The following is a 27350-nucleotide window of genomic DNA, read 5'->3' as shown; positions in this document are numbered from 1 at the left end:
CAGCTTTCCCCACCATTGCACCCATTCTTCTAATCAGAGTTGACAGAGATTTAAAGGTACAGCTCAACAAAAGCAAAGGATGGAAAGGTTTTAATATTTGATGTGGGATAATTTTTTAAATGTGAACACTTTGAATAAACTAGCCAGTGGCAGATACGTGACAAAAGACATGGATGAAGTAGGCTATAAAGACTACACGAACCACCCTTCGTCTCTTGTAAAACCTAGTCAGCAGCAGTTGTCCGTATTGGACAACTCAGTAGTTCTCAAACTCAGTCCTGGGACCCCCTGTGTATGCTGGATTTTGTTCCAACCACAATTGCAATCCCAGAATTTTAAAAAGCTGCACATTTTTCTTAAGATACTTTTCCATGTTTTGAGGGACTGTTTACACTCTTAAACCATTTGATGTCAGAAATAGCTAAGCATACAGAATAAAAGCCCACAATTTACATTGTGCCACATTGCAAACATGATTAAAAAAATTTTAAACAGAAGAAGAAAAAACTAATTTAATTAAAAACTAAGGCGAGTCAACAGGCTCCTAATTGGTGACATCTAAGTGTGGACATCTGGTCACTGAAACTAAGTCATTGACAATGCAAGCGATAACAAGCCAAAAAATGATGAAAGAATTTAAACATGTTCAACAACCTTGATTGAGCAGTAAATTGGCTGTAGCAAAAAACCAGCAAACACTGGGGTCCCAAGGACCCAGATTGAGAATACTGTTGGTGTTTAAAGCATGCTGCAATCTGGATTAACCTGGGACCATACTAACGACATCAAGAGTATGATGCAAACTAAGTAAATGTTGGTTTTTATCCTGATATACATTATATATGGAAATCCACTTGAATATCCTGCGCTTGTCTACGAAAAGCACGCTGCAATTGATGCAACCAGTCCTCTGCAACCTATACAACACAAACCACTGGACACTGAAAAAGCCCACACAGAAAACAAACATCCAAGTGCAACCTGAAGCTCGAAAAGAGCAGAAAAGTGTGAGCCAGCGTGTTCAGTTATTCTCTGGAATGCTAGTTAGGTGCACTTAAATCAATCAATCAAGACTCCTGACACTGGTAGACACACCCTCCAAATGAAAATGAAGAGTGTAACAACCATAATTATCACAATATTCACTCTGGACAAACAAATATAAAAATAAAAAAGTCAGTGCACAGAGCACCGTAAAGCCAACACTGCAGGTTTAGTAAGTGCGAAGGTCCAAGTTAATTTGGAATGAAAGAAAATATAATTAAAACTTAAGTAGCTTATAGCATGTATGCTTAAAATGAGAGATTTATTCTCTGTTTGGCAAGTGAAGGGGTGTCCAGTCTTATCCACAAAGTGCCAGTGAGGATACAATAAAAAAAAAAAACATTATAACACCTGATTCAATCAATTAATTAATTACTGATTGAATCATGACCTTGATTAAGTGGAATCAGTTGTCTTAGGGCTAAAAAAAAAACACATGCACCCACACCAGCCCTTTTCAGATAAGACTACATGCCCTTAGGCTAGTGCAAAAAGCAGCTATTAACACATTTGCGTACCACAAATATAAATTTCTTTACTCAACACACTCTACTCAAATGATTATGAATTCAAATATTCATATATGCCTCTACTATTCTTATATAAACTGTGTGTGCTTTAGGTTATATTGCAAGCAGGAGAGCAGAACTCTGGGTGATGGTTTTGTTACTATCAATTAGCTCAGCTCTAGTTTTCTGACAGCTCTCTAAATTATGCTGGTGCACACCCGTACTTCAACACAATAAAGTCCTTAGGACACACTAGCTGTCTGCAGTCAGTCAGATCAAGATGATTGAGGTGATTAAGGTGGTAATCTTTTTTCATATTAAAAAATGCCATATTTGATACCTTTTCACACTGGCATATGTGTTGCAATACCAATTTGCAAAAGAACATCCATGACGAATGCGAAAAGCGCAAGTGCCTAAAATCCAAAAAAAATCTTTAAAATGAGGTTTGATATTTTACCCAGTATTATTGTGTCAGCAACACTGTTAGCTTTCTTTAGGCAGTCTTCTATCTTTTAATACCCAACTGCTAGATATAAAAATAAGCACCCGAGGAATCAGTGCTGTTGGTGCAATTCCTCAATGACACCAAGGAGTTTGAAGAATCGCTACACAGTGAGCTTGTGGAATGGATTCATGTTTTTGGAACTTCTCACACGTTGATGGCCCACGGCTGGTAGGATCCAGGTTTACTTGCTGGAATCTGTATAAGACAGAGAGAATATACTTAGAATTTAGCCATTTAGCAGATATTCTTATGCAGAAGGACTCATGCAGCTAACATTTTCTTACATACAATCCATTTATACAGCTGGATATTTACTGAAGCAATTCAGGTTAAGTACCTTGCTGAATGGAACAATGGTAGCACCCCACCTGGGAATCCAATCTTCAACCTCAACCTTTGGGTCTTTGATTTGAATGATTAATTTTCCCTTATTTAGTTATATAGAATTACACTTACTTATTTACTTTTATATTCTGTTGCTAAAAATCATTTTAACCATTTATCAAGTTCATAATCAATACTCAAACAAGCTTTAAGCGGGATCACATTTTTTGTCAACACCAGCTTTCTGAAAGATGCTGTGTAATAGGTAACAAAAGTGTAATAACTTTTTGATAGTTGACAACTGCTAGCAAATTGCTACCCATCTTGGGTTCTCAAAAGCAACAATACAGTAAACTGTTATATCATAAAGAATATAGTTTATGTGTGTCAGTTACAGAGAAACTGAAATCTCTGTAGCAAGAAACGTGTTAATAAGGATACTTGTGGTAAACTCTTGAGTTAAAAAACAAGCTAGGAATGGCTCTTGCAGTGTCATAAAAACATGGCATCAAAGAGAGAATATTAAAAGGGGAGCAGTGGTCTGCAAATGCACAGGCAGCTTCTGACTACTGAGATTAAACTGTTCCTAGCAATGATTGTTTCTGTGAATAAATAAATTAATATGCCATTTAAAGCATATTTTATTTTACAGAACAAGAAACATTTTTATGCATGTCTCACAGAAACTCAAAAAATGTGTATGACAACAAAAAATGAGATTCCTTTTTTCCCAGGAATTTCCTGAAGCCAACATCAACTTCTAGGTGTTTACCATGTCTAGTCAGTGCTTAACTCTGAAGTTACAAAAGCAGTTACAGCCTCTGTACAATCCCTATTGTCACCGTTCCATGATAGCTTGTATTGTCTCTGGATACATGGGGCCTACCATCTGCGTAAAGGGAGTGGCACAGGCCATGCAGGTCCTCTCCGGAGTGGCAGGGCTGTCCAGAGAGAAGGGCCCGCTCAGCCCCGCCTCCTTGCGCGCGCCCGCCACCGCGTCTTTGATGGCGAAGAACACCGAGCTGCCCAGGGACACTGCCGGCTCTCCGATGCCCTGCGGAACAGCACATGTGGTCCCACGGTTCTGAGGGATGCTGAGGGATGGACACTGCACACCATCCCTCAGAAGAACCGGGACACTTGCTACACCAGGGGTCCCCAAACCAGTCCCTGTGGTAACCGCACTCATTTCTGTCCTCTCTGCTAAAAACAGGCATAAGCTCTGTGATTTTATGCACAAAAACAGATTTGTAATACCACGCAGGTTACACACCGCACTTTACATGCACTTTACTTTTTCTTTCCACAAATGGTTGAGCATCAATGACCAGCATTTCAGATTTTTAATCGTTTAGTGCCAGTTCCATCAATCAGTACAAAATGTAATATCTTTCCAAAGAAATAACTTGCCTCTGCATATAATTGAGAATAAGTGCATTGGTTGTACGAGAACTGGTCCGACTGATTAAATGTCCTTGAATTAATATGGAATTGGAGCAGGCACCCTTCGTAATACTTGCACAGAAAACATATCAGCCCTGACTGGAAAAGTCAGGTGGGGTCATGGACATTTAGATAAAACAGCTGTTTACTTAGGGACTGTATCATGCAGTTTCCTATCATGGCTGTTGAGTCAAAAGTACAATTCCCCACAAACTCCATAACTATGAACTTGAATGTGCTTCTATCTGTTTTAACATCTTCCAAATCACGTCAATAAAAGACCTTTGAGGAAGGCACAACAATGTAATATGATGCCGAAATTCAGTTTCTTGAACGGCTTTTCATTAGTGATGGGCATTTTAATGATTTGTAGTGTACAAGTACCAAGAAATTCTGATAGAGTATTTGAGTGTTTGTTCGCTCCGAGGAAGGGATTACTTGATTATTTTCATTTTTGGCTGTTCCGTTTCGTTTTTTCACCCCCCCCCCATTTCCACGATTTCCATGTTGTACCAAAACATACTTAAAATAAATAAAAATGAACACACGGTAGCCCAACCCTGTTTTATAATTTTAGTAGGCGTTAAGTGTGTGTTTCACGCTACTTGATGGCAAAAAAGCACGCTTTCTTTCCGTGATGGACCGAAGTGATGAAATCTGCACTGATCAACACATTTTACCGGTGTATTTGTTCATATAGTGGCAACGGCCTGCTGATTTTACATTTTGTTTTGAAACTTTAAGCACTTGTTACTGTTGCTGCAGGTGTGCATGCCATCTCAGTCGTTTCACTTGCGAGATTTATTCATTTAACAAATGAATGTTTTTTAAAACACTGGCGCTTTTTCAATTCTCCACTATTTTCAAAAGCTTTGTCATGATTGCACCATGACTTTGGCCAATAGAGTATTTTCCGTGACAAACACCCAGCATATACGGCACCAAGAGACAAGTATTTATTTTCAACTAATTTTTTCCCGAGTAGTGTATAGTGCTCGAGTAGTCCTTGTCTTTCGAGCACTCAAATCCTTGGGTACTCATGCCCATCCCTACTTATCATACAATGACATTATAAGAGAGAGAACCTGCATGAGACACAGTCTTACCTTGGAGGAGTAGATGGCTTTGGGGTTTTTGGATCCTGGTAGCAGGTAGACGTTGAATGAGAGAGGAACGTCACACACTGCAGGGATCTTATACTGTGAGGGGCCGCGGGTGTACAGCACTCCTGATGGGGAGAACTTCAGCTCCTCCAGGGTGTAAAGTCCCATCCCCTGGATGAACGCCCCCTCAATCTGACACACCGCACAAAGATGGCAACAATGCACCCACAACATATGGACAACATTATATCAACATTATCAGCCTGCAACACATTAGCACACACTATATGACAAAAAAAGTATTTTGATACCCATTGGTCTGTGGCTGTTTTTCATGGTTTGGGCTAGGCCCCTTAGTTTCATTGAAGGCAAATCTTAATGCTACAGCATACAATCACATTCTAGACGATCCTGTGTTTCCCTAACAGTTTTTGGAAGGCCCTTCCCTGTTCCCTTCCCTTCCCCTGGGCACACAGCGAGGCACATATTTTTTTTTTGTCATGAATGGTATAGAAGAACTTGACTGGCCAGTGCAGAGCCCTGACCTCAACCCCATCCAACAACTTTATGATTGTACATTCTGCAGTAGTGTCTGGCATTTAAAGAGTTAAGGTAATCAAATATTAATTTGATATAGGTCTGACAGGCCTCATGTGCTATGTCCACATTTAAATCCAGCAAAGATTTGAAGCATGTGATCGTTGCCATGTGTGACACTGTAAGATGTTATCCCAAAAAGAAAGTTTCTGAATGCAAGTAAGGAAATGCTTTAATGGCGTGCAGTCTCACCTGGCCAATGTCGATGGAGGGGTTAATACTTCGCCCAATGTCAACAACAATATCCGTCTTGATGTTCTGCACATGGAAACAAAATAGGACACCACATCACTAAGTGACCCGTAGAAAATAAGCAGTAGCATACAGTTTCATGACTGTCAGTGTTACACACCATTTTTTTGCTAAGCATATGCCCAAAACAATTAACTTGAATCATTACATTTCAATACATATTTGCAGTTGCAGCTGATTTATAAATGAACCTATTGCTTTTATTTGAGAAACTCACTCATTTTCCCCATACCCACTATTTAGTATTTAGTTAGTTGGACTAAGCAAAGATCAGACAAAGGGCCCCGTTGTAAATCATAGCCCCGTGACTGTCTCCCACCTCCCGTAGACTAGTTGCAGCTGAAAAGGGAAGACCAGCCGGAGTTCTGGTAGACATCAGCTGCACTGACAGGCTGTGCATGTACTGAACTTAGGCAATTAATTAATAAATGAATTAAATAAGTTTAAACTTAGTTTGTCTCCCATATCAAGCACCACTGGCGAATCAGGTACACGTCTACCTGTTGAAATGCACATGAAGCTTCTGCTGACTGTCCTCTGGGAGCCGGACTAGTGGACTACACTGTGTTGGCATTAAATGCTCTGAAAAACAGCACGTTTGTCTGTACATTTTTTTGAGTCCCACCAAACAGGTGGGGTATTCGATCCCCCTCCTCTTTCTAAATAAAGCAAATAAAAAAATATAACAGGAGGATTGACTGACCCACTCTCTATAAAAAAAATTAAAAAATTTTTAAAAATGTACCTTGTAGTCTCCAGTCAGGCAATCAACCTCCACCTCACTGAAGCAGGCCCCGTGGGTGAAATAGGCATAGGGATGACCCTCGTTCTTCTCCCAGTTCATGTACAGGTCATGACCCCTGCGGAGCAAAATTAAACTAAAAGACTGAACGCAAGGTCATGCAAGGTCGATCAACGTAACTTCAGAAATTAAAAAAATTTCAGTGGTGCTCGGGCTGAAACTAGCTCCTAACAGATGCTCTGCTTAAATATGTATCTGGTACCTGTAAAATCCTGTAGCAGAAAGACTGATCTTATGGAAGAAGGCCTTCTTTATCTGGAACAGAGAGAGAAGTGTATCATCAGCTGCAGTCTTAAAACATGCCCTCCCAGCCATATGCCAAAGTTACATATTCTCAGACAAATTTGCGCTGCATTTCCATCTCACAGGTCACCAACCATACCCAACTTTCCCAGGTGCCACCGCGGTTTGCTTGGACAATAGGCTCCAGTCTGTGGCGCAAAGTCTCGCATGCATCCTGCGTAGCAAAAAACAAATAAAAAAAAACAGACACAGACAGACCGGCAGACATACGCATATGCGCACACACGCAGACACACACACACACACACGGTACCTTCACTGCCATGCCGTTGGCATCAGTGCCAAAAGAGGCCGCTGTGGGACAGGCGTTGGGGACGGTGGTAGTGCTGGTCTCTGTGATATAGATCAGGGACGTGGGGACTCCCAGCTCACGGCTCACTACCTGGTAGGAAGCATTACGGTGCAGGTGTAAAGTAGGAGGAACCGACGTATACCTTCTTGAATTCACTCACAGAGCAGAAATGCTAACAGTTTCACTATGGGTCAGTGTATTTGGTTGAGCAGTACCTGCTGCATCTTGGTGTGGATTCCCTGACCCATCTCAATTCCTCCATGACTCACAAGCACTGATCCATCTGTGTAGATGTGGACCAAAGCTGCTGCCTTTAAACACACACACACACACAAACACACACACACACACACACACGCGCACACACACACACACACACACACACACCAAGATATCCCCTGTCAGTCAATACCTCTCTCCCTGGTGCCCCTCTTGGAGGGTTTTCCATTTCACATATTATATTAAGGCAAAGTATCTGCTTAGAACTTCAATTTTTGAAAGAAGCATACATTCTTTCCCTAATGCACCAGTAAACACATTTTTCTTGGTATGACCACCTTTTCAGAAGTCTGCACAGCCATGTCATATTTGCTAACCATCCCAATTTGCACAGAACAGCATTCCCAGAGATCACAGGTGGCCAGACGTACCTGGTTGAGGAAGCCCTCGGAGAAAGCTATGCCGCACTTGGTGGGTACGATGGCCACACCTCTCTTCTTCCAGCGGCTTCCCTGGTTGAACTCGGCAATGGCGTTGCGGCGGCTCTGGTAGCCTGATTTCTCCTTGCACTCCTCCCAGCAGCGCACAAGGTTCTCGGGGTCAAACTCTTGATTGTAGTGGGTCGTTGACACCCCCTTGTACATGTTTATCTCACGAATCTACAGCAGGGGAAAGGCATTGCAAGAGCCTAATGCTAGTTACTGACTTCTGAGTGTCACCTCAGCAATGGTCTTTGCTTTCCCCATACGGAGCCCCCTTACCTCTTCAGGTGTACATCCCAGTACCATGGCGACATCAGTAATCATGTTCTCTACGACCAGCATGCCTTGGGGAACACCAAAGCCACGGAAGGCTGTGTTAGAGGGCAGGTTGGTCTTGCAGGCTGTGGCCCGACCACGCAAATTTGGCACGTTGTAAGCATTGTCCAAATGGAGCAAAATCTTCTCAATGACCTGTAAACAAATACATGTGCATGGACAAATGAACAGCTGTCATGGTAAACACAGACCATTCAAGGAAAAAAACTGGCTCACAAATGAATAACCTTATAGCAAACAAAACTAAAATATGACAGCTTTGAAGAATTATCTCAAAATGTAGCAGCTTCTTCCATAAAATTTTATCTGCATTTATATTTCAATTATCGTTTTAAATATGTGCCTTCATTTTATTTTTTTTTAAATTCTGGCGAATAAATTCTAACTTTCACATTTGTTTTCACTTCCAATTAGAGGCTTAGATGAACTGGACTTGGCTGAGGTAAACTGAACCTGCATCTTGATATGCCCCATCGATGCTGCTGTGCAACTGACATGGAGAAAAAAACTATTCTAAAAAACCAAAAAACTTGACAATGAAGCAGCTTCATAAAACACCATCAGAACTGACAGGAATGTTGGACAATACTACCAAAATAAGAACTAGGTTGAAAAAAAAACTGAATTGTTTAACTGAGAAAGCAGAATGCATGGTACAGAAATGCCTGAGAATATGAAAGTGACTTGACGTATCACTTTGATCACATAAGGCACGGGTGGTGTGAGAAAGCAGATCTGATGAGAAAAGACATTCTCACCAAGACGGACTCGTCCCCAGTGTGCCCGGCATTGGCATAATACTGCAAGTCCGCAGCTATTATCCTCCCATCGTTCATGAAGCCCACCTGAACATGCACGGACACAGCAACACGTTAGCAAGAAGCTTTAACGTGAACACGCTGACCGAATGAAACACAGCATCAATACACAATGTCAAGTTCATTGGCATGGGAGTGTCCGGCAAACACCGTTGTCAAAGGGCACACAGTGAAAGTATTTGTTTGGATGTAAAACAGTATTTCGTGGGGTGACTGTTATCAAAACTGGCAAGCTTGTTAACCAAGTACCCTGGCCCATTACCAGTTGAGGTAAGTTCTCTGCCTACCCATGGGTGGCAAAAAAAACATCTACTGCTGGATGAACTGCTAAAATGATTTAAATACAAGTCTGTTGACTTTACAGCTATGATGGAAGTATTCTATGAGATGTGAGGGGTCAGTGCTGAGTTTTCATCGTGTCCCATGATGCAAACTTGCTAAATGAGGACTCACTTTGTACTTTCCCAGGACTGGATGTCGAGCCCCAGTTATCAGCATGTCATCCCCCCTTTCCAGAACAAAGCGCACTGCCTGCCCTGTTCTATGGAGGGCAGCACAGTGCATGCAGTGAACAAAAGTCGCCATGGTGAAAATGCCAGAATGATACTTAGTTTTTTCCATTCTGTAAAGAGCTTTTGGTGCTATACAACTGAATGTATTATTATTATTATTATTATTATTATTATTATTATTATTATTATTATTATTATTATTATTATAAACTATTGGAATTCTGACAGCAAAAAAAATCAAGGAGCTAAAATAATTAATCTATGTCCATAATAGCTTGAAGGCCGTTATGCGCCCAACAATCTAGATGGCACAAGCTATTACAGCTCTTCCCAGACCCATTGAATTGGTTTCCTGGGGAGACATGGTTTCACCCCATACTAATGCTCAACACAGCCCCTAAGTGCTGGCTTACTTCCAGGCTGCTAAAGCAGCGATGGCAGCCAAAGTGGCAGTCTTTGTGACTTTGCCACCAAAGCCGCCACCCATCCTCTTCACGTGGCAATATACTCGGTTGGAGGGAATGCCCAGTGTTTCAGCAACAGATTCCTACCGGGAAGGCAAAAATGGACAGATAAAACGGCAGAATGGCTAACAAAAGCTATTTCTGAAAGTCTTTGCTTTTAAACAGTAAAATATCTTATTACTTCCTCTGCACTCCAAGTATAGCTGGAGTTGTTCTCCTTGTTTACACTCCACTCTCTCACAGGTTTAAGGTCACTACACAGACCATCAGGAACACAACTGCTATAGCTCTGAGTACATTTGTCTCTTGGAAACTTCTGTGACTGCCCAGCTTATGATGTTATAATAAAAATCAAACATCTCAATGTCAGAAATGTCAGCTAAAGGCCACCCAAGTCTGAACGACCCGAAATGTTATTCTTATGTTCAAACTGTTTCCCCAAAGGAGTCTGAATACTGTCAGGATTATCATCATCAGTGTAAATGTGATGTTCTGAAAGGATGAGCTGACACCATTGTCTGGAGTAATTACCTGGGCTAAGGCGGGGTATTGAGTGGACAGGTAAACCTTCATTTCCTTCTCTTCTCCAGAGGGAACCACGAGAACACTTTGTGTCTCCATGTAGAAGTGCTCCTGGCCACCCAGATGAATCTGTCCTGAGGTCAGAAAATGAAAATACGGACAGGGTTACTACAGCGTATATCAAATGCAAATCTCAAGAACTTTTTAAAGGCTTTCACGGACAAATTTTATTCTGTTTTAGACAGCCGTATTCTTAATGACATTAAAATGAACTTCAGTAAAACAATACATTTGTTGATCAAAAGGCTTGGCCTCACTTTGTACTTTATTTAGCAACATTTGAAAAACATATTTATGTCCTTTTTTGCATGGTGTACACACTAAAATGAGGAAAGCACAGTATATCGAATAATGCAACAAAAAAGAAGCACCAATCAGCCCTACAAAATCCAAGTAATTAAATAATCTTTTCCACATCCCGCCTGTTTGACACCAAGAAGGTGGACTGTGGGAGCAGAATTCAAGATTTTTGGGGAGCTATAACTAACAGGCAGAACACCGGCCTTAAGGTTGCTGAGATGGAAGCCAATGGACCTAAGAAGATTGATTTTAAAGGGCTGGGCATAGAAAGCCAAATATTTAATCATTTTGTCTTAGAAGTGCCCCAGTTGCCTTGTGAGGACAGTGTGTGCAATGTCCTGATTAGTCAGCATTATGGCACATATGCACAAACCCTTGTGTACTTGGTCTGCCTTCCCAAAGGCCTCTGTCACACAGCCTCTCTCTATTGTCCTCAGAGGCTTAAAGAAAGACTTTTTCTCCATTGCTTCCTAGATAGAGAGAAAGAGAGAGAAAGATTGAGAGAGAGGCAGATTTCTTTCATATTTAAAGACTTTCAAATAATATGTGAATATACATTCACACCAAGGGTTATTACATATTCTTTGTTTCTGATTAATGTGCCCAGGGCTCAGTAATGATACATTAGAATCAAAATAAGGAAACTTAAGAAAGAGAACATATTTTATTGAGTACAAATGGGTTCTTATTAGAGCCAAGCCAGCTTTGATGCCTTCAATTCACTCACTTTTTTCTGAAGTGACTTGGGGTCATTTTGATACAGTCCAAAGGCAAAAGAATATCAATAAATTCCATGAGACTTATCCTGCTAAGGCATCTATCAACTGCATGGATGAGTCCCAAGACCTCGCAGTGAATCTGGACTGTGCCAGTGCCAACTATGGCTGACAGCCCTATTGGGGTGGCTCTAGACAGACATATAGTTATCGTCCCTCCACCCCGCTGACCTCCATGGTGAACACTGTGTCGGGCAGATCTTCATACGTGATCTTCACTGCTGCCGCCCCTCGCTTGGCATGCTGCTTGGTATCCGCGGCAACTGCGCATATCATCTGACCTACGCAGGTGACCTGGAGAGCAGGGGGAGGGCCTTCATTAACCTCAGCAACAGGAAATTTACTCTGTCAGGCTAGCACACAACCAGATGAATCATATGACCTTGTGAGACCACTGATGTTAGACAAATAGATTTTTAACAGAATCTATTTACAGAATACAGCTGGATATTTACTGAAACTGTTCAAGTGAAGAACCTTTTTCAAGGCTACAATGCTAGTGCCGCCCCTGGTGTGACCCCATGTAACTGAATGTGAAGTCACAGAGACCATGGATTTTCTAATTAGTTTTCCACAGGCCAAGAAAAGTGACGTTGGTAGAACTGAGGTTGGTAGAACACAGGCCACAAGATGTTTTTTAGGCAGCGGTGAGAAAATAACAGGATCCAGCTGTGGGTTGCACAACCGTTGTCAAGTAAAACAAAGATTTCTAGGATTACGAAACTAACTTGGCACAGTGTCAGACCAAAGTTACATTTTAAATACTATACCTCCTCTTCAGCCAACAGCTCCTCTTGGATGCCAGCGAAAGTGCGTAACTTCCTGCCTGGGATGTCCTTGGCCGTGATAACGTCCACCACCCCCTGCAGCTTCAGAGCTTCACTGAAATCTATCTTTCTATCAGGACAGAGAAAAGTGAAAACAGCTCTTTTTCAGTCAAGCTCATTGTCCTTTTTTAACCAAATTTAACACTTTTTAACCCATCACCAATTTTTCCTTGACATGTGCATGTCAGAAGCATGAAGATGTACTTCCTGCAGAGGGCAGCTCTTTCAAAATGACATAAACACAGACATCAGCATTGTTCCAGCACAAATGGGATATTAATCTGGGGTCACTGTAAATGGGAAAATTGGTCAGGAATGCTGTGAGGATGAGACTTTATTCCAGCCTGCACAGGCTAGAAGTTCCAATGTACAAACCAACAGTAATGAATTAACAAACTACCAAAAATAAGTTTCAAAAATATAATGCAATATAATGCAAGCCTGGTAAAGGATTTTCAGCAATGTCTGTGACTCAGTGACTTACACACACCAAAACACAGACCTACTGAACGTGATAAGACTACTGGAACAAGCAGATGAGCACTGCATAACTAAGCTGAATAAGCAAAGGGTAACTGGAGGATAAATCACTGTTGAATCTTGTTTTATTACACTATAATACTTTGTCCCATGCTCCACTCTGCCCTATTTCAGGGTCAGGTGCTCTGTAATTTATTTGCTTGACAGTTACCCATTTCCAGGTTGATTTTTCCATGAACCACTGATGTCTGTGTCCAATCGGGAGAGCTGAATTTTTATAGAGGCAATTGGGGTCAATTGTCTTGTTTAGCAAGCAAAGTAGTATTAAAACACCAAACCTAAAATCCCAGAGTGCCATGCATGAGGCAAAGCAGACTGAGCAGTCCTAACAAAGACAGTTTATTTCAAGAGAGACAATGCACTGCACTTAACTTCCTACCTCTGAAAAAACATATCCACAGCAACCATAATGCTAACCAAACACATAAAGGTCTTTTTCTCAACTTTCATAAGAAACTTTAGTAAGCATCAAAGATTTGATGGATATTCATAAACAATTTTTTAGTTTTAATGCCCAAAAGACACATTGGCCATGTCCAAAACAGCCTCCTAACTAGTGTGTCCTCAAAATATGTAGTGTCTACTGAACATATGCAAGAATTATCCTCCCTACTATTTTCCAACGGTATTGTGGAAGTGTTGTAAGATATCCTGCTCTTATAGTAAAAAGGCCCCACCTCTGTTTTTTGGGACCTCCTTTACAGTTCTGTGGGATCTAATAAAAAGTAAGGTTTACTTCCTGAAAAGAGTGCTCCTGTATATACTTAGAGAAACCCCAGAAATAAGTATATCATCCAGAGATTTTAATTCACCTGCTTAACAACGTTCTCATCCAGCGTACTTAACTTACATATAACTCAAATGTAGGCAAGTAAGCCATTTTCGACACACCCATTATTTCAGTCACTGATAATATAGTATCTCAGGCACTTACATAATCTTTGCATGGGCCCTGGTGCTAGTCACCACTGCTAGGAACAGCTCCCCCTGTGATTTGGGGATGTCATCGCAGTACACTGCCTCTCCAGTAGCGTGGCTGATGGCAGAGCGGTGCATGATGGGACGCCCCACAGGGTCCTGATCGAGCTGGCCCAGGGACACGTCCTGCAGAACAAACAGCGTGCGATCACAAATGATGTTTGCTAGTCTGGACACAGTCCACTCTAAACCAAATGTGTCCTATTTATCCGGGCTGGCAAACTCAAGAATTTGGGCATAATTAGGACATATAACCTGACTTTCGCACAGCACTTTTATCTGCACTGAACAGGAAGTGGAGACTGGTATCACATGTTTTGTTGGGTGAACACATGCCTGTTTGTACTTTCCAAGATTGATAGCACAGGATTAACGAATGCTCATATACATGACTGTATATTCAAAACTAAGTCTTCATAAATGTTTTCTCAGACCTGAAATTTTTGGAGAGAGAGCTGCAGCTCCTTGGGAAGAGGACGGACAGCGCTGGACACTTCACCCACACTATCGTCAAGCATGGCATCCTGCAAAGGATAGTAGAAACACTCAGCTGCAGCTTTGTAACATAAAACAATAAACCTGATTGTGCTGTAGTTCATTCTCACAGCAACAATCTCCTAATAAAGTGACACGGTTTCTGCCATATCCTGTGTTTCTTCAACAGTGTGAATGGTAAAGTGTTCCCATTAAGCTTTTCTTTAGCACAAGATTTCTTCAGTTCCTGTGTCCTTTCCCAAATCCACTAAACTATCTCGGAATATAAAATGGACTCAAATGCAATACTGCTAACAGTGAATCTGGCTAATTTATCTCAAAATCAGGAGTATGCACCTCTCTCTCTCACTCTCTCTTAACATACGTGCTCACAAGCAAACAATACAAACATACATGCATTAAACCTCTCTCTTTATTTACACACATACTCATGAACACACACACACCCACACACCATCTCTTGGAGCTGCTTGCGCATCTCCAGGTTGAACTTGAAGAGGAAGCTGAGAGTGAGGGACCTCCGGAACTCAACCTTCCCACCTGGAGCTGAAGGGGGCAAGGCTATCTCATCCAGGAGGAGCCTGTAGGCACGGTTCAACGTCTCCTCATTCCAGGGCCTGTTCCAGAGAGAGGAATGAGGCCGAAGGGGGTGTCAGACTCAGCTCCCGATGCACTGCAAGACATCTTACCCCACCTTAATGTTCTGGGGTATTTTGATATTATGTCAGTTTTACTGATGTTTTCGATTGACCCAGGCAGTTTCTGATGGCTTTGGCTTTACAATGGCTATCATGGGGGCATTTGGGGTTTATGATCTATAATATCAAATAATATTTTTAAAAGTAAGTGAATAACTATTCATCATAAGAACATGAAAAAGGGGAGCACTAAGTAAATCAACTTAACACGAACACTCAAGCAAGGACAGTCATGAAAAAACCTTCTCCCACAAAAATTTAAGTTTGCAGGATGAAGGCAGACTGAGAGTCATTTTGACTGTATTCTGGTATCCATCTGTGATCACCATGCTCCGCCTGTTTATGACCCTGAGTCACAATACATGAAGATGCAAGCCCCTTCCTGTTCATACCGGCCGATGACTTCCTGGCAGGTTTTGGTAGCCTCTACTGTGCAGGGTCCCACGCCGCCATAGTAAATACTGAGGTCTTCAACCTTGGTGGTATCCTTGAAGAACTTAACCCGCATTCCCGTGGTAACTGTGGCAAGGGCATTCTCCTTGCGGGGAGCCTGACGGTATGCTCTCACAAACTCCCCCTAGAGGACATGGAGCAGCTTGCAATTAATAAAAGTCAAAGAGTAAACACAAACCTATCCTAGCAAATCCTAAACACCCTCCTAATTTCAAAAATAAGAAATTTGATCAATTCATTTCTTTTATAGCTCTCACTCAACACTACTTTCCCTGTTACTTCAGGAAGCAGTACAAAAATGGACCCGTATGTCTGTCTCTCAGTATCCCTGTCTATGTGTCAGTCACTGGACTCATTCACACCCACTGAATAATGCTTTGGAGCAAAACCACAAACAACCAGCAGATGTTCACCAGCTTTACTGAACTGACTGTTGAGCTGTTGCTACAGTTTAAATCTCCCAGAGTAAATTTTCCTCACCAGCAAATAGGTCTCTCGTCCTTCTATGTCTGATTTAATTCTTTTTCATCCAGTAAGCATACAGATTTTGGTGGTAATTATGGAACAGATAACATCAAAACTCATATATTTACAGCCCCACCTTGAACAGGCCCAAATGTATTTATTAAAGTTGCAAATGATTTATGGCTTTAGCCTCTTTCTAATGAGACCAAACATAAGGAGGTAATCTAGCTCTGCTATTGAATACCTCTACAAAAACGGAAGTTTCCTTCTACTTCTAACAGCAGAGGTGATAGTTGTAGACAAATAATTGTTAAATTAAGCCAGTAGTAATCTCTGCCTTCAGGCTAAATATTTTCCTTGTAACAAAGCCAAATTGCATTGCGTTGGTTCCCTCTTGAAACCAGAACTGCTTCTAAAAATGTAAATTCCGAATGTAAGCTTCAACAACCGTTATTAGCTGCGACCGCAGCTCTACAGCTCTGTCTGTCGGTCGGTCGGTTAGTTGGTTGGTTGGTCAAACCCAAGCGACAACTGAAGACTCACCTCTTCAGGCTGTACCTCTCCCCATCCCTCCCTACCTCCCTGTAATCTCTAAATTGACTGTAAGCTTAGGGTTGTAACTAGGTAGCTGTTTCGTAGGTGACATAGTTAATGCACTCGTCTTAACTACTGCTTGTATTTTTGCATAGACTGCGTTGTTGCTGTTTTTGTTTGTGTTAGTGTTAATCAGTTTAACCTACAGGGTCCAAGTTGAACTATGCGGTTGTTCCCTGCACTTGGAATGGTACTTCTCTCTAGGGTTTTCGACACACTTGTTCCTGGTTATGGTTATACACTTTGTTGTACCTCGCTCTGGATAAGAGCGTCTGCCAATTGCCTGTAATGTAATGTAATGTAATGTCCACAAAAGTGTCCCACGCTGTAGCGGCCACATTTTTCGCCCCAGGAGGCTGAAATTTAGCATGGACGTTGGTCATGACCAGAAGGTAGATCTGAGTAACTGTCAGGCCGATTGACCAAGAGGGGGCATGGTGATGGGCGAGGCCTATAACAAAAAGGTGCATAACTCCCGAATGGATTCACAGATTTGCACAAGATTTTGTGGAAAATTTGGTCATGAGCCAAAGAAGCGGTCACGTGTTTGTGTGAGGGTGTGTGCGTGGATGCATGCACACATGGATGCATGCGCGTGTGCGATCGCAGCTATTGCAGATTTGCGCTTGTTTAAATAGAAATTAAAACTTTCTAGAAATGATTTCAATTAAATGCCACAGATTGCATTCAAACTAAAAATAAAAAAGGAACGTGATTCTTGTGGCCACGCTGGGGCCTCCGACCCCAAATAGTTCCGATGTTCTGTGCATCTACAAGAGGTAATAAAACTCCAGGATGCCTTTTGATTTGTATCCAGAGGTAACACCCTCAGCGTGACTTTATGAAGATAATCCTTTGTATGCTTGTGGAGGGGGAGGGGAGAGAAAGAAGATACAGGCACTACGGGTTGCCAAATCAAATTATATCACCTAGCTCTCGGAGGCAATAATTAAAACTTGATATCTGATGGCCTTGAGGGCAGTCTGCTGATATGAAAAGGACTGAGAGGCAAATAGATACCAACAAGATTTTAACTCAGTACCTCTGTGTGAGACCTTGCATGAACCAAGTTTTCCCTCAGACTAAGAATAGCCAAAAACAATCCTTTGATGTCCCATCTTAAAGTAACGTGACCCATTCCGTATAGTATTAAAACAAATTAATCCATGGCAGAGAGACAAAACCACCCATCTCTCAGGTTGGACACAGATGATGGTATAAAACTTCTGTTACATCAGCCTCTATTTAGGGGAAACCAGTGGTTTATAAGAGGGAACGTGCAGGTTATTTTCAACCATAGCAGTATTTTAATTGATCGGAATCTTATCTTACCTGTTTCGAAATCGGGATGAAAACGGACAGGACGACTTCATCTGGCTTCAGAGTGGTTTTGGCAAAACCAACAAAGAAATCTTTATCCAGAAGAATTTCTCTTTCACCTCCTGTATGATAGATACAGGATTTTCACCATGATTTTCACCAAAGCATTTTCACCATGATGCCAGCAGACACAGAGATTTGAACAAAGATACAGCATGACGCTACTGTACATATTCACTCACTCTCTGATATGGCACGAAGGATGCACCTCCCAGCTGCAAGGACAGGGTTCAGGTCCGAGTTTGGGTAGGCACTAACGATGTTTCCTCCAAGAGACTGAAAAACATATTAGCACCCATTCATACACACAAACACACAAACACATACACAGGCGCAAACATGTATGCATGACGAACATAAAGCCATGCATAGAAAGCAAATGCACATATGCAAATTGAACTGCACATACGCCCAGACAATGAAGTCAATGAAAAGGCAACCTCTTAGAAACAGAGCAAATTCTCAGAAACAGAGCAGACTCTCAGACGCTGAGAAACAGAAAAGACTCTTAGAAACAGACTACACTCTGAAAAACAGAGTACACTCTCAGAAACAGGGCAGACTGACTGAAACAGACTAGACTCCGAGAAACAGAGCAGTGTCTGGCCCAAAAACAGAGCATAATCTCAAAAACTGAGCATACTCCGAGAAACAGTGCAGACTCTCAGAAACAGAGCAGACTCACGGCCACATTGCGAATCTGCTGCCCTCCCAGGTTCTTCAGCTGCTGCAGCAAGGCTCTGAACACCTCCGTCTGCTCATGAGGGAGCTCCTGGACCAGCTCCTCCATCAGAGCCCTTACTGCAGACAGACTGCTGCCTGCTCCAACACACACCCCTGGGTAACAACCACACTGAATCTTACACACATGTATAAAGACCAGTGTAAGGGTAGCCTCCGTGTACTAAAGATATGTTCTGAAGCGGGTGGTTACACCACACACATTTCTTGTCTATTTTTGCCTTCAGAGCAAGTCATTTCTAATTTTCACCACCTGAGAGAATGGATTCAGTGTTACAATGAGTGAGCGCATGCATGACAAGGTTTTACTTAAGTTTTTTTAAAGCTGCTGAAGCTTTGTCGATCCGCTGTTAGATGGGAACTTGCACAATTCACAGATAATAGAGCCAGTAGCCTCCTACTAAACATATATATGTACAGGATGAGGACAGAGCATATTGGGACATAGTGAAAGAAAGTTTCGTTGAGATCTTACCCTGGGGCATTCGGGTCACCTCACAGAGCTCTGTAATCCTGCTGGGGCATATGATCATGGGGTGCAGGACACCTTTAAACTTGATGTCCAGTCCTGACAAACAACAGGAACAACAACATTTGAGGGTTTCTGAAACATTACATGACTGACTTGGATATACATTTTTTCCATCATCCCTCATTCAGCGATTAAAATTTGTCCAAGTAATACGCAAAAGTTATGCTTCTTCACCATCTTTGTTAACACACTTTTTCTAAACGAGAAGGTCACAAGTTCAATATGAATGAAAACTATGTTCTACAATATAATTACCTTATTGTTTCTGTACTGAAATCACGCCCTCCACTTCATAGGGAAGATGGAGACACTATTTTTTCACATGATTCTACTACTTGTTATGTCTGTATATTGTCTGTGTCTTGTAATTATTTTGCCAATACAAAGACTGTTTTAAACTTTTACACCCATAAGGTTTTAACTGCAAAGTAATAGCCAATCGGCTTTACAGAAACTGGCTTTAAGGGTCAGTCCTTGCCAATGTTGGTGTTTCCAATGACTATGGGGGCTCTGGGATAGCTGGACTTGAGCTTTATCAGTTCTTCCAGAGTCACGGGTGACACCCAAGTGATCCTCTCTCCAGTGAAGGTGTGAGTTATTTGTTCCCCGCTCTCCGCCATCATCTGAGAACACGAGGAGGAGCAGTCAGGCCAAAAGCAAAATGCAAAATGAGTTCAACTCTATAAAAAAAATGATATGTCCAGTTGCCATGGACACTGGGATTGTCATCAGCCAGTGATGGATTTGCAGTATTGTTGGGCTTTGCCCAAGCAGTCATGGAAACCAAATCATTGACACACTGAAGGACCTAACTGGCTTCCCCAAAGTGATGTTAAGACCTTCTCATTACCACCCAATGTTGTGACAAATTGCCCATCCGGCTCAGGATGACCTTTTTGGTGATGAAATGGTCAGATTGGTCTGTAAAACAGTGCTACCCCCCTGATCATGCTACTGTGGTTAAATTGCACAATGTAGGATAGCGTGACACAACATGTTGACAATTACATATTGATATACAATTTTTTTTGTATTCATTACCTAGACTACTGAGAAATGCTAATGCACTGAAATGAACCTAATGGAAAGATAGCGGACTTTGTTTCATTTTTTTTTTTTTTTTTTAGTAGAGAACGCTTTCTGTTTCATCATGTTAAAGAACCACAGAATTATGGACAGGAGTAACCACCTGACAGCAAGATAAATATTTTGACTGCACACATTCAGTAGGCAGGCCATCCTGAGGGGTAGAGCAGTTTGCCAAAACGCACTACTCACGTGATTCCCTGCAGTGGTACTAAAACTAAAAGTACAGTACCTTCTGTAGGTGGTTTGACAGAGAAGAATAATTAACTCACAATGAGCTCTGGGGGAAAGATGAGCTCTTGCGTGGGGTCCACAGGTGCTAGGTGCTCCTTCTCAAACAGCTCTGGATGTCCCTAAGAGACCCAAATGAGATCGAGATGTTTTTACCCAGTGAATTACATGACATTCATTTAGCGGACACCCTCAACAAAAGTGACCTACAAGGTAAGAAAAAAGTGTTCACCCCATTAATATAAACAAGATTGCCAGCCCTGGCTAAAAACATTGCCAAACCAGCGAGTAAAGACGCAATGTCACTAAAGCAGCAGTATACATTTACAATGCTAATCAAGAACCAAAGAACAAATAGACTCTGCAGCAAAGAATCTGCACCACACTACACTGATCCATGCATAGAATGCCAGATTTTTCCCCCTCATCTTTACTCTGCCATCCCTAAAAATAAAATCAATTAATAATGATATTTCTGCACTTCAACAATGCATCAGGACCAAGGCTACCAAAATTGCTTCTCTTTTAAAGTGAAAAGCTGAGCGTTTGTCTGGCCACACGCACAGCAAAGTTTTCGAGATGTTTAGTTTGTCAGCTGTGTGCAGGACCAAGTCTAATGACAGGTGTGCTATATGCTGAGGTACTACACCAAGCAATGAAAAGATATGTTTTTTATCCCTCAGTCAGCATTCAACAGATTCAACATTAAATAAAAGAAGACTACCTGGCAGAAGTCTACCCTGATCTTATACTGATCATACTGATCTCAGACACTCAACTGTCACCAGACACACAAAATATTTTTAATGAGGCAGGGCGGCAAGATTGAGGCAATCATTATGGCTGCCACATCATTTCAAACGTTAATCAATACAAATAAAAGAAACACCAAAGATTTAACACCGTTACCATTTAAAAACAGCTCCCTGATTCAGTAAAGAACGGCCAGTGAAACTACAAACAAAACAGAAAAAAGAAAAAACATCATATTAACTTACATTTTCTAATCCATTCTCTGAATCATCTCCATTCATGTGATCTTTTCCTTTACCGTTTATTTGGCAACAGTCAGGAGCCTGAGAGGTACAAGGGGGAAGAAAAGACTGTTGAGACATTCATCACTAATTTCTGATTGCAGATTTGAAAGTCAAAGCAACTGGATGATGCATGCTTATCTTCACTTAATGTTTCACACTTTAAAAGAAATGCTGAACTCCTTAGTTTGACCGATTAAAGTTTTAAAAATATTAAAAGATAAGACGATGATTGCGATTTTGTATGGGACATGGCAACATATCGGGCCTTCAGGGCCTTTGTTGTCTCTTATTTTCAAACATCTGTTCGACTAACAGACATCTGTTCCTTTGCATTATTCTAACAAAAACAGATAGCATCAAAACACATTTACACCAGAGTGAATAACTACCAAGAGATAGTGTCAATGCGCATAATGCCATATCGTCTCGCATGGTCTTGCGTTTGATCTGGTGATCCTGATTTCATTCTACCTTTGAGGAGCAGCTGACATATCTGCGGCCCAACAGCGAGCTGATTGATTTGATACCGTATACGGAAGTGCTGAATTGTATTTTTCGTGACCCATTTACCTTCAGATCGAACAGAATTGTTCAGTTCCAGCCTTGTTCTCTGCCATATTCCTAAATCAGCATCTCTTTGTGTTGCATAATAACACTACCCTTGTCTGTAACCCAGAATCTTGGAGTGGATTTCACCACCAGGTCCAAACACAAAATGCGTAGAGATGCACCACACAAAACATATTTTGGGAGAGTAAACGTTACCAACACAGAAAATGCCAAGTTTTACTTTGAGAAAACATTTCATAGCTTAGCAGCTATTGTAATTTCACAGTGATGCCCCACTTGACACTGCTGTGTACATACCCCACAGAATGTCTTGTAGCCATCGATAATGGGACGATATCCAGTGCATCGGCATAGATTACCTACAAAAGCAGAAATTTACTTTGCTGACATTAAGTAGACGCTGCTATCCAGAGCAAAGATCACAGAACGAAATGCAGTATTTCCCTCGAGAAGGAAAATATAGCAACAAGAGAAAAGTATCGACTTGATAGACAGCTTGTTGACTACCAAACATTAAACTCAATTATACAAACAAAACCACCCCAAAGAGCATTAGACAACATCATTAAAAAAACAAAAAAAATTTGAGCAAAAGAACTGCAGGCTCTGAGAAAGACGTGAGAATGTGACCCAATTAGACAAAATTTTGGGTGGGGGTGGTGGAGGAGGGAGGGGGCAAAGTACAGGCCTATGCCTGTGATGGGACGTACCCCCCAGTGCTTCAGTGATTTCCTCCAGGGTGGGCTGCGGCTTGTTCCTCAGCAGGGTGTACATGGACATCACCATCCCCGGGGTGCAGAACCCACACTGAGACCCGTGGGCCTTGGCGATGCGCTCCTGCAAATGAGATATACTTTACTAAAAAAAGGAATGCTAAATGGTGCAATCTAACCAATGGTGCAATAACAGTAAAAGAATGTTAAACAAAGGTAAAATATATGTAATAATAAAATGTGAAAGACAAAAAAAGTGTAAAATAAGTATTATAAAATTATGATAAATACAAGGAATAGTAGTACAATAGAAACTAGGACAGGACTTTGAACAACCTATTGCGTCTTCCCAAATTCTACATATTTATGCTGGATCAGGACTCAGATGTGGTTTTAGAGAAGATGTCTACCTGGACCGGGTGGATCCGGGTTTTGGAGTTTCCAATGCCCTCCACAGTTGTCACGGCAGCTCCGTGGAGCTGGCATACCGGTAGCAGGCAGGCATTAGCTGAGATGTGGCTGCTATGTAAAGGAAACTGATGCACCGGATTCAGTCCAGTCCAGTAGAGATGTAGTTCTGTCTTTAATGTCATGCCTGGCATAACATGTTCACAGACAGGGTTTGCCACAAAACTCCTCAGGGCAATTATTTGAGACATTACCGGTAGTTGACCCAACTGCTGCAATGTAATATGCATTTTTAATTGGGACCCAAAAGTAATCAAATAAATAAATAATTTAATTTCATACCCCAAAGTGTTTTTTTTTTGTTTGTTTTTTTTTTTAAGACAATGCCTTTGCTGATAAGCAGGGCTTGGAACCTATGTAGTGCTGTCAGGGTGGTAATAACGTTGTCATGAGTCAATATTGGCTAGGCCAACTCAGACATCAACAATCGCAGTTGACCTGATAACCATAACAGCTACAGAATAAAAAAGGAAAATGAATGGTCACGTCTTGGATATTTAACATCCAAGCTATAAAAGAAATGGATGCCAACCTCAGATACAAGATTAATAAGTAGCAATGCTGCTGTATACCTACATGTCCTAGATGAACTAGAATTTATTATTTAGTCAGCTATTAATGGAAATTGGGGAAAAGGTAGCAATCATGTCTGAAAAAACAAAAAACTGCCTCCAACAAGAAGAGAGGACATTTGTATATTTATTTTGATTCAGACCCTGTCTAGAGCTGCCACCCCATTGTTATCAAAGGATACGTAATGGTTTTAGTCCAAACCTGGTACCGGGACACCATCACCGTACAAGCTCCACACCCTCCACCACCACAGCCGTACTTGGTCCCAGTCAGCCTTACTGGTATGCAAGAGTCAAGGGATAAACTGCACATACTACACTGTTATTTTATGCTGCTTATCTTATGTTACAGCAATCTTCATATCAATTTGAACATTTTTTTATTTGCACAATTAAAAAAAACAAAAAAAACAAACAAAAGACACAGGAAAATCAATAATAAGTAATCAGCATATAGTGCAGGGACAAGCAGAAAACCATAAGGGTTTATGGCCTCTACCCAAATAGAAAGAAACATTATTCACAATATTAAATTGAGACAAAACGTTTAAGGAAAAATTAAATAAAAAAAATTAAAGCAAACAGCGATAAGGTTTTCCTCAACAATACCCAGGAGTAACTGCAGGACTATTCTTTAGCACTTCCATCCTACAAGATGGCCACTGCCAGGGGCTGCTGTCTTTCACTAAGCTGCTGGCATTAGTGCCCTGGGCAGCTGGTAGAGGCAGATCACAGAACAACCACTGCCCATATACACTGCCCTGAGTCAGGATTTGATTTATTCCGTCACTACACTAGCAACAAGTGCTTCAGCTGGGTGCACCGGTCTTGAGCCCACTACCCTTACAACCTTTCGTTCTGGTTGAATTCAGAGAATCTGGAGATGCCTCACCATCATTTTTCAAACCATCGAAACACACCATGCACAATCTTCTACTGCTATGTGGACTGTGTGTTTTTATGCTATTGCACAAAACTACTCTTGACTTTCTGCTCAATAATGTTGGCTTGAAGCATGATCATACTCCAGTAATGAGATTATCAGGGATCTGTTTGAGTCTAGATGAGTGCCCACTTTAGTGCCTGGCTTACATCACATTCACAGGTTCTGAACAATGGATTCCAGACAGAGGGATATTTTCACCTATTTCAACTGATACTGCCTTACAGTTAAGTGGTACATTAATTAACCAGTAGGTAAGTAAGTAAGTAAATAAATAAACATATAAATCAATACATAACGGTAGTTTCTATATATAAAATGCCCTATATGACAATGCAGCATTTGATTGGGAGTAAGTTCAATCAATGTGGATGTTACAGTGAAAAATAATATTTGGTAAAATTCAACCATCAAGCATATGATCCTACATGCAAATCTCTTATTTGCACAATGAACAAGACATACGAATCGCTTCACCCAAGAATCGCTCTATAATATTCATGCATTGTACATGTAGGCTATATAACATCTGTAACACATGCGGCCGGACACAGTAGGATACATTTTTCTCTGACGTACGACAGAAGCATAATCTCTGGATCTACATTCTTCTCTTCGATCTGTAATATCACATAAAGCAAAGTGAACAAATATTAGAAGTCATCATCGGACGTGTAAATGTGGGCAGAACAACACTTGCACTTAATAAACCGAAAGTGCACGCAGCCTACCCATACTTCACATGCACATGCTTGCTTATCACGTTGACACTTTGGACATTGAATTTTTAACTTTAAATTGAATAAGTAGTTCTAAAAACAACTTTTTAAACCCGCTAAGAAAACGTCAGAGATAAAAATAAATACATTTTAAAAATCGCATGGTTCCGTTTAATAATTCTTGTAATTGACTTTGAATTTAACTTGTGTGCTCAGTCATATATAATAAACAAGCTTAGGAGAGTTTGTTTTACCTTTTTTCCGTTAACGTAAAATAACAGATGGTCCAGGTTTTCCTTCCCAGCCATTTTCTTGCCTAGATGCACAACAAAGCTCTTCTGTCCTTGCACTGTAGTACTGCTCCCTAGAGCGCAGCAAATTTCAGCGTAGTCAGACTGCACCGTTTGTCGAGCCCATGTGTAATTTGACTTGAAATCACGCCCTCTAGAAGGCATACAAATAATTGAACTTTGTACTGTGTATGTGCCTGTATATAATTCTGACGATATTGGTTAAGCAATTCACCATAGCGTATTTTCATATGAAGAATATAACATTCACATGCGACAGTATTGCTGCAACAGTTTGTGCTTAACCGTCTGCAATGATGCAGCCACGTTTAAAGCGACGTAAACGGGTACGTAAGGAATAATGACCGAGGGGCTTGGCATTGTATTGTTTAAATGCCCGACGCGGAGGTGGTATTAAACCACGTGTGAAAGATGGCAAATTTCACTTTTTTCCCCTGAAACTTGAGTCAGCGCAGTAAACTTCGGAAATAAAAGAAGGTCATAAATTCTGCCTTAGCGCCTCAGTTGGACAGGACAAGAACATTGGAAAGACTGTTGCGACATCTTGTGGCTGTTGTTATTAAAAGCGCAGTGGTCCTCGCTTCACGAAAGCGATAGGACGATAAGCAGTGCGAAGATCTTAAATAGGAAAAAAAAATCTATATTCACATACTGGAATCTGTTCTCCTTAAACTAATTGTTGAGTGTAAAATATGTATAACCAAAATATATGCTTAGTAGAATTGGCGCCCCGTATTGTACCACCACATTTACAAAATAAAGAAGCATTCTTTTGTGATGTTTGTTAGTGTGCTGCTTAAGAAGGTCATTGTTTGGATTTGAGCTGAGATCAGGAACAAGTTCTAATAGTTTGTTACTAAGTATTCCAGGGTTGTTATTATTATTTTTTTAATTATTATTATTGTTCTTATTTTACCAAAGCTACATGGTGTGCCTTTAGATGGTAAAGGTGCACCCTGCTGAGGTACTTCTACACTTGTGATCGAATCTGAACTATGCCTGTGCATACCGTGTCCCTGAATGGCCAGTGACTGGAGGTGTAAACTACGAGTCTGAGCAGTGGACTTCTGGGGTCTCCCCATATCCCTGGGATCCCGACCATTTCCAAATAACTCACTGTCTTACCTGAAAATCACCATAAAACAACACCACAGTGGAGCAAATCATGGCACAGAATGAATTATAAATTGAAAAATGCACTGCAATACCTGTATTCATTAAACATACATTTTAATCAACAAGTTAAACATGAACATTTACATACACAGTGCCTTGCAAAGGTATTCAGACATTGGAAAATTATGCTGGATTACAAAAATCACACATTCATA

General features: G+C 41.1%; 1 protein-coding gene across 1 annotated transcript; it reads right to left on the bottom strand.

Annotated features, from left to right (window-relative positions):
• Positions 1–73: 73 nt before the first annotated feature.
• aox6 (aldehyde oxidase 6) lies at positions 74–26310 on the bottom strand. The gene is made up of 35 exons (XM_035410371.1): positions 25963–26310; positions 25552–25609; positions 24229–24325; positions 23417–23525; positions 23004–23130; positions 22591–22652; positions 21685–21762; positions 20728–20808; positions 19848–19992; positions 19313–19405; positions 18782–18933; positions 18279–18372; positions 18049–18158; positions 15597–15781; positions 14961–15123; positions 14446–14535; positions 13968–14137; positions 12437–12563; positions 11838–11960; positions 11264–11360; positions 10540–10664; positions 9958–10091; positions 9486–9573; positions 8973–9059; positions 8158–8349; positions 7828–8055; positions 7393–7488; positions 7139–7267; positions 6965–7039; positions 6785–6837; positions 6526–6640; positions 5721–5786; positions 4935–5123; positions 3272–3439; positions 74–2256 (listed from the first exon to the last, which is right to left on the bottom strand). Exons 1-35 carry the CDS (start codon positions 26161–26163, stop codon positions 2206–2208), a joined length of 4158 nt encoding a protein of 1385 aa, XP_035266262.1. The 5' UTR covers positions 26164–26310; the 3' UTR covers positions 74–2205.
• Positions 26311–27350: the final 1040 nt, after the last annotated feature.

The sequence above is a fragment of the Anguilla anguilla genome, chromosome 3 (genome assembly GCF_013347855.1).
Source record: "Anguilla anguilla isolate fAngAng1 chromosome 3, fAngAng1.pri, whole genome shotgun sequence".
Classification (NCBI taxonomy): Eukaryota; Metazoa; Chordata; class Actinopteri; order Anguilliformes; family Anguillidae; genus Anguilla; species Anguilla anguilla.
This window is presented reverse-complemented; position numbering and strand designations above follow the sequence as displayed.

Excerpts from the sequence above, each read along its gene's own strand:
- aox6 (XM_035410371.1), bottom strand. The coding sequence starts at position 26,163 with ATGCCTTCTAGAGGGCGTGATTTCAAGTCAAATTACACATGGGCTCGA. Across the intron at positions 25,610-25,962 it reads TTTACGTTAACGGAAAAAAG|ATCGAAGAGAAGAATGTAGA; the intron begins GTAAAACAAACT and ends GTGATATTACAG. Across the intron at positions 18,373-18,781 it reads AGCAGATTCGCAATGTGGCC|TCTCTTGGAGGAAACATCGT; the intron begins GTGAGTCTGCTC and ends TATGTTTTTCAG.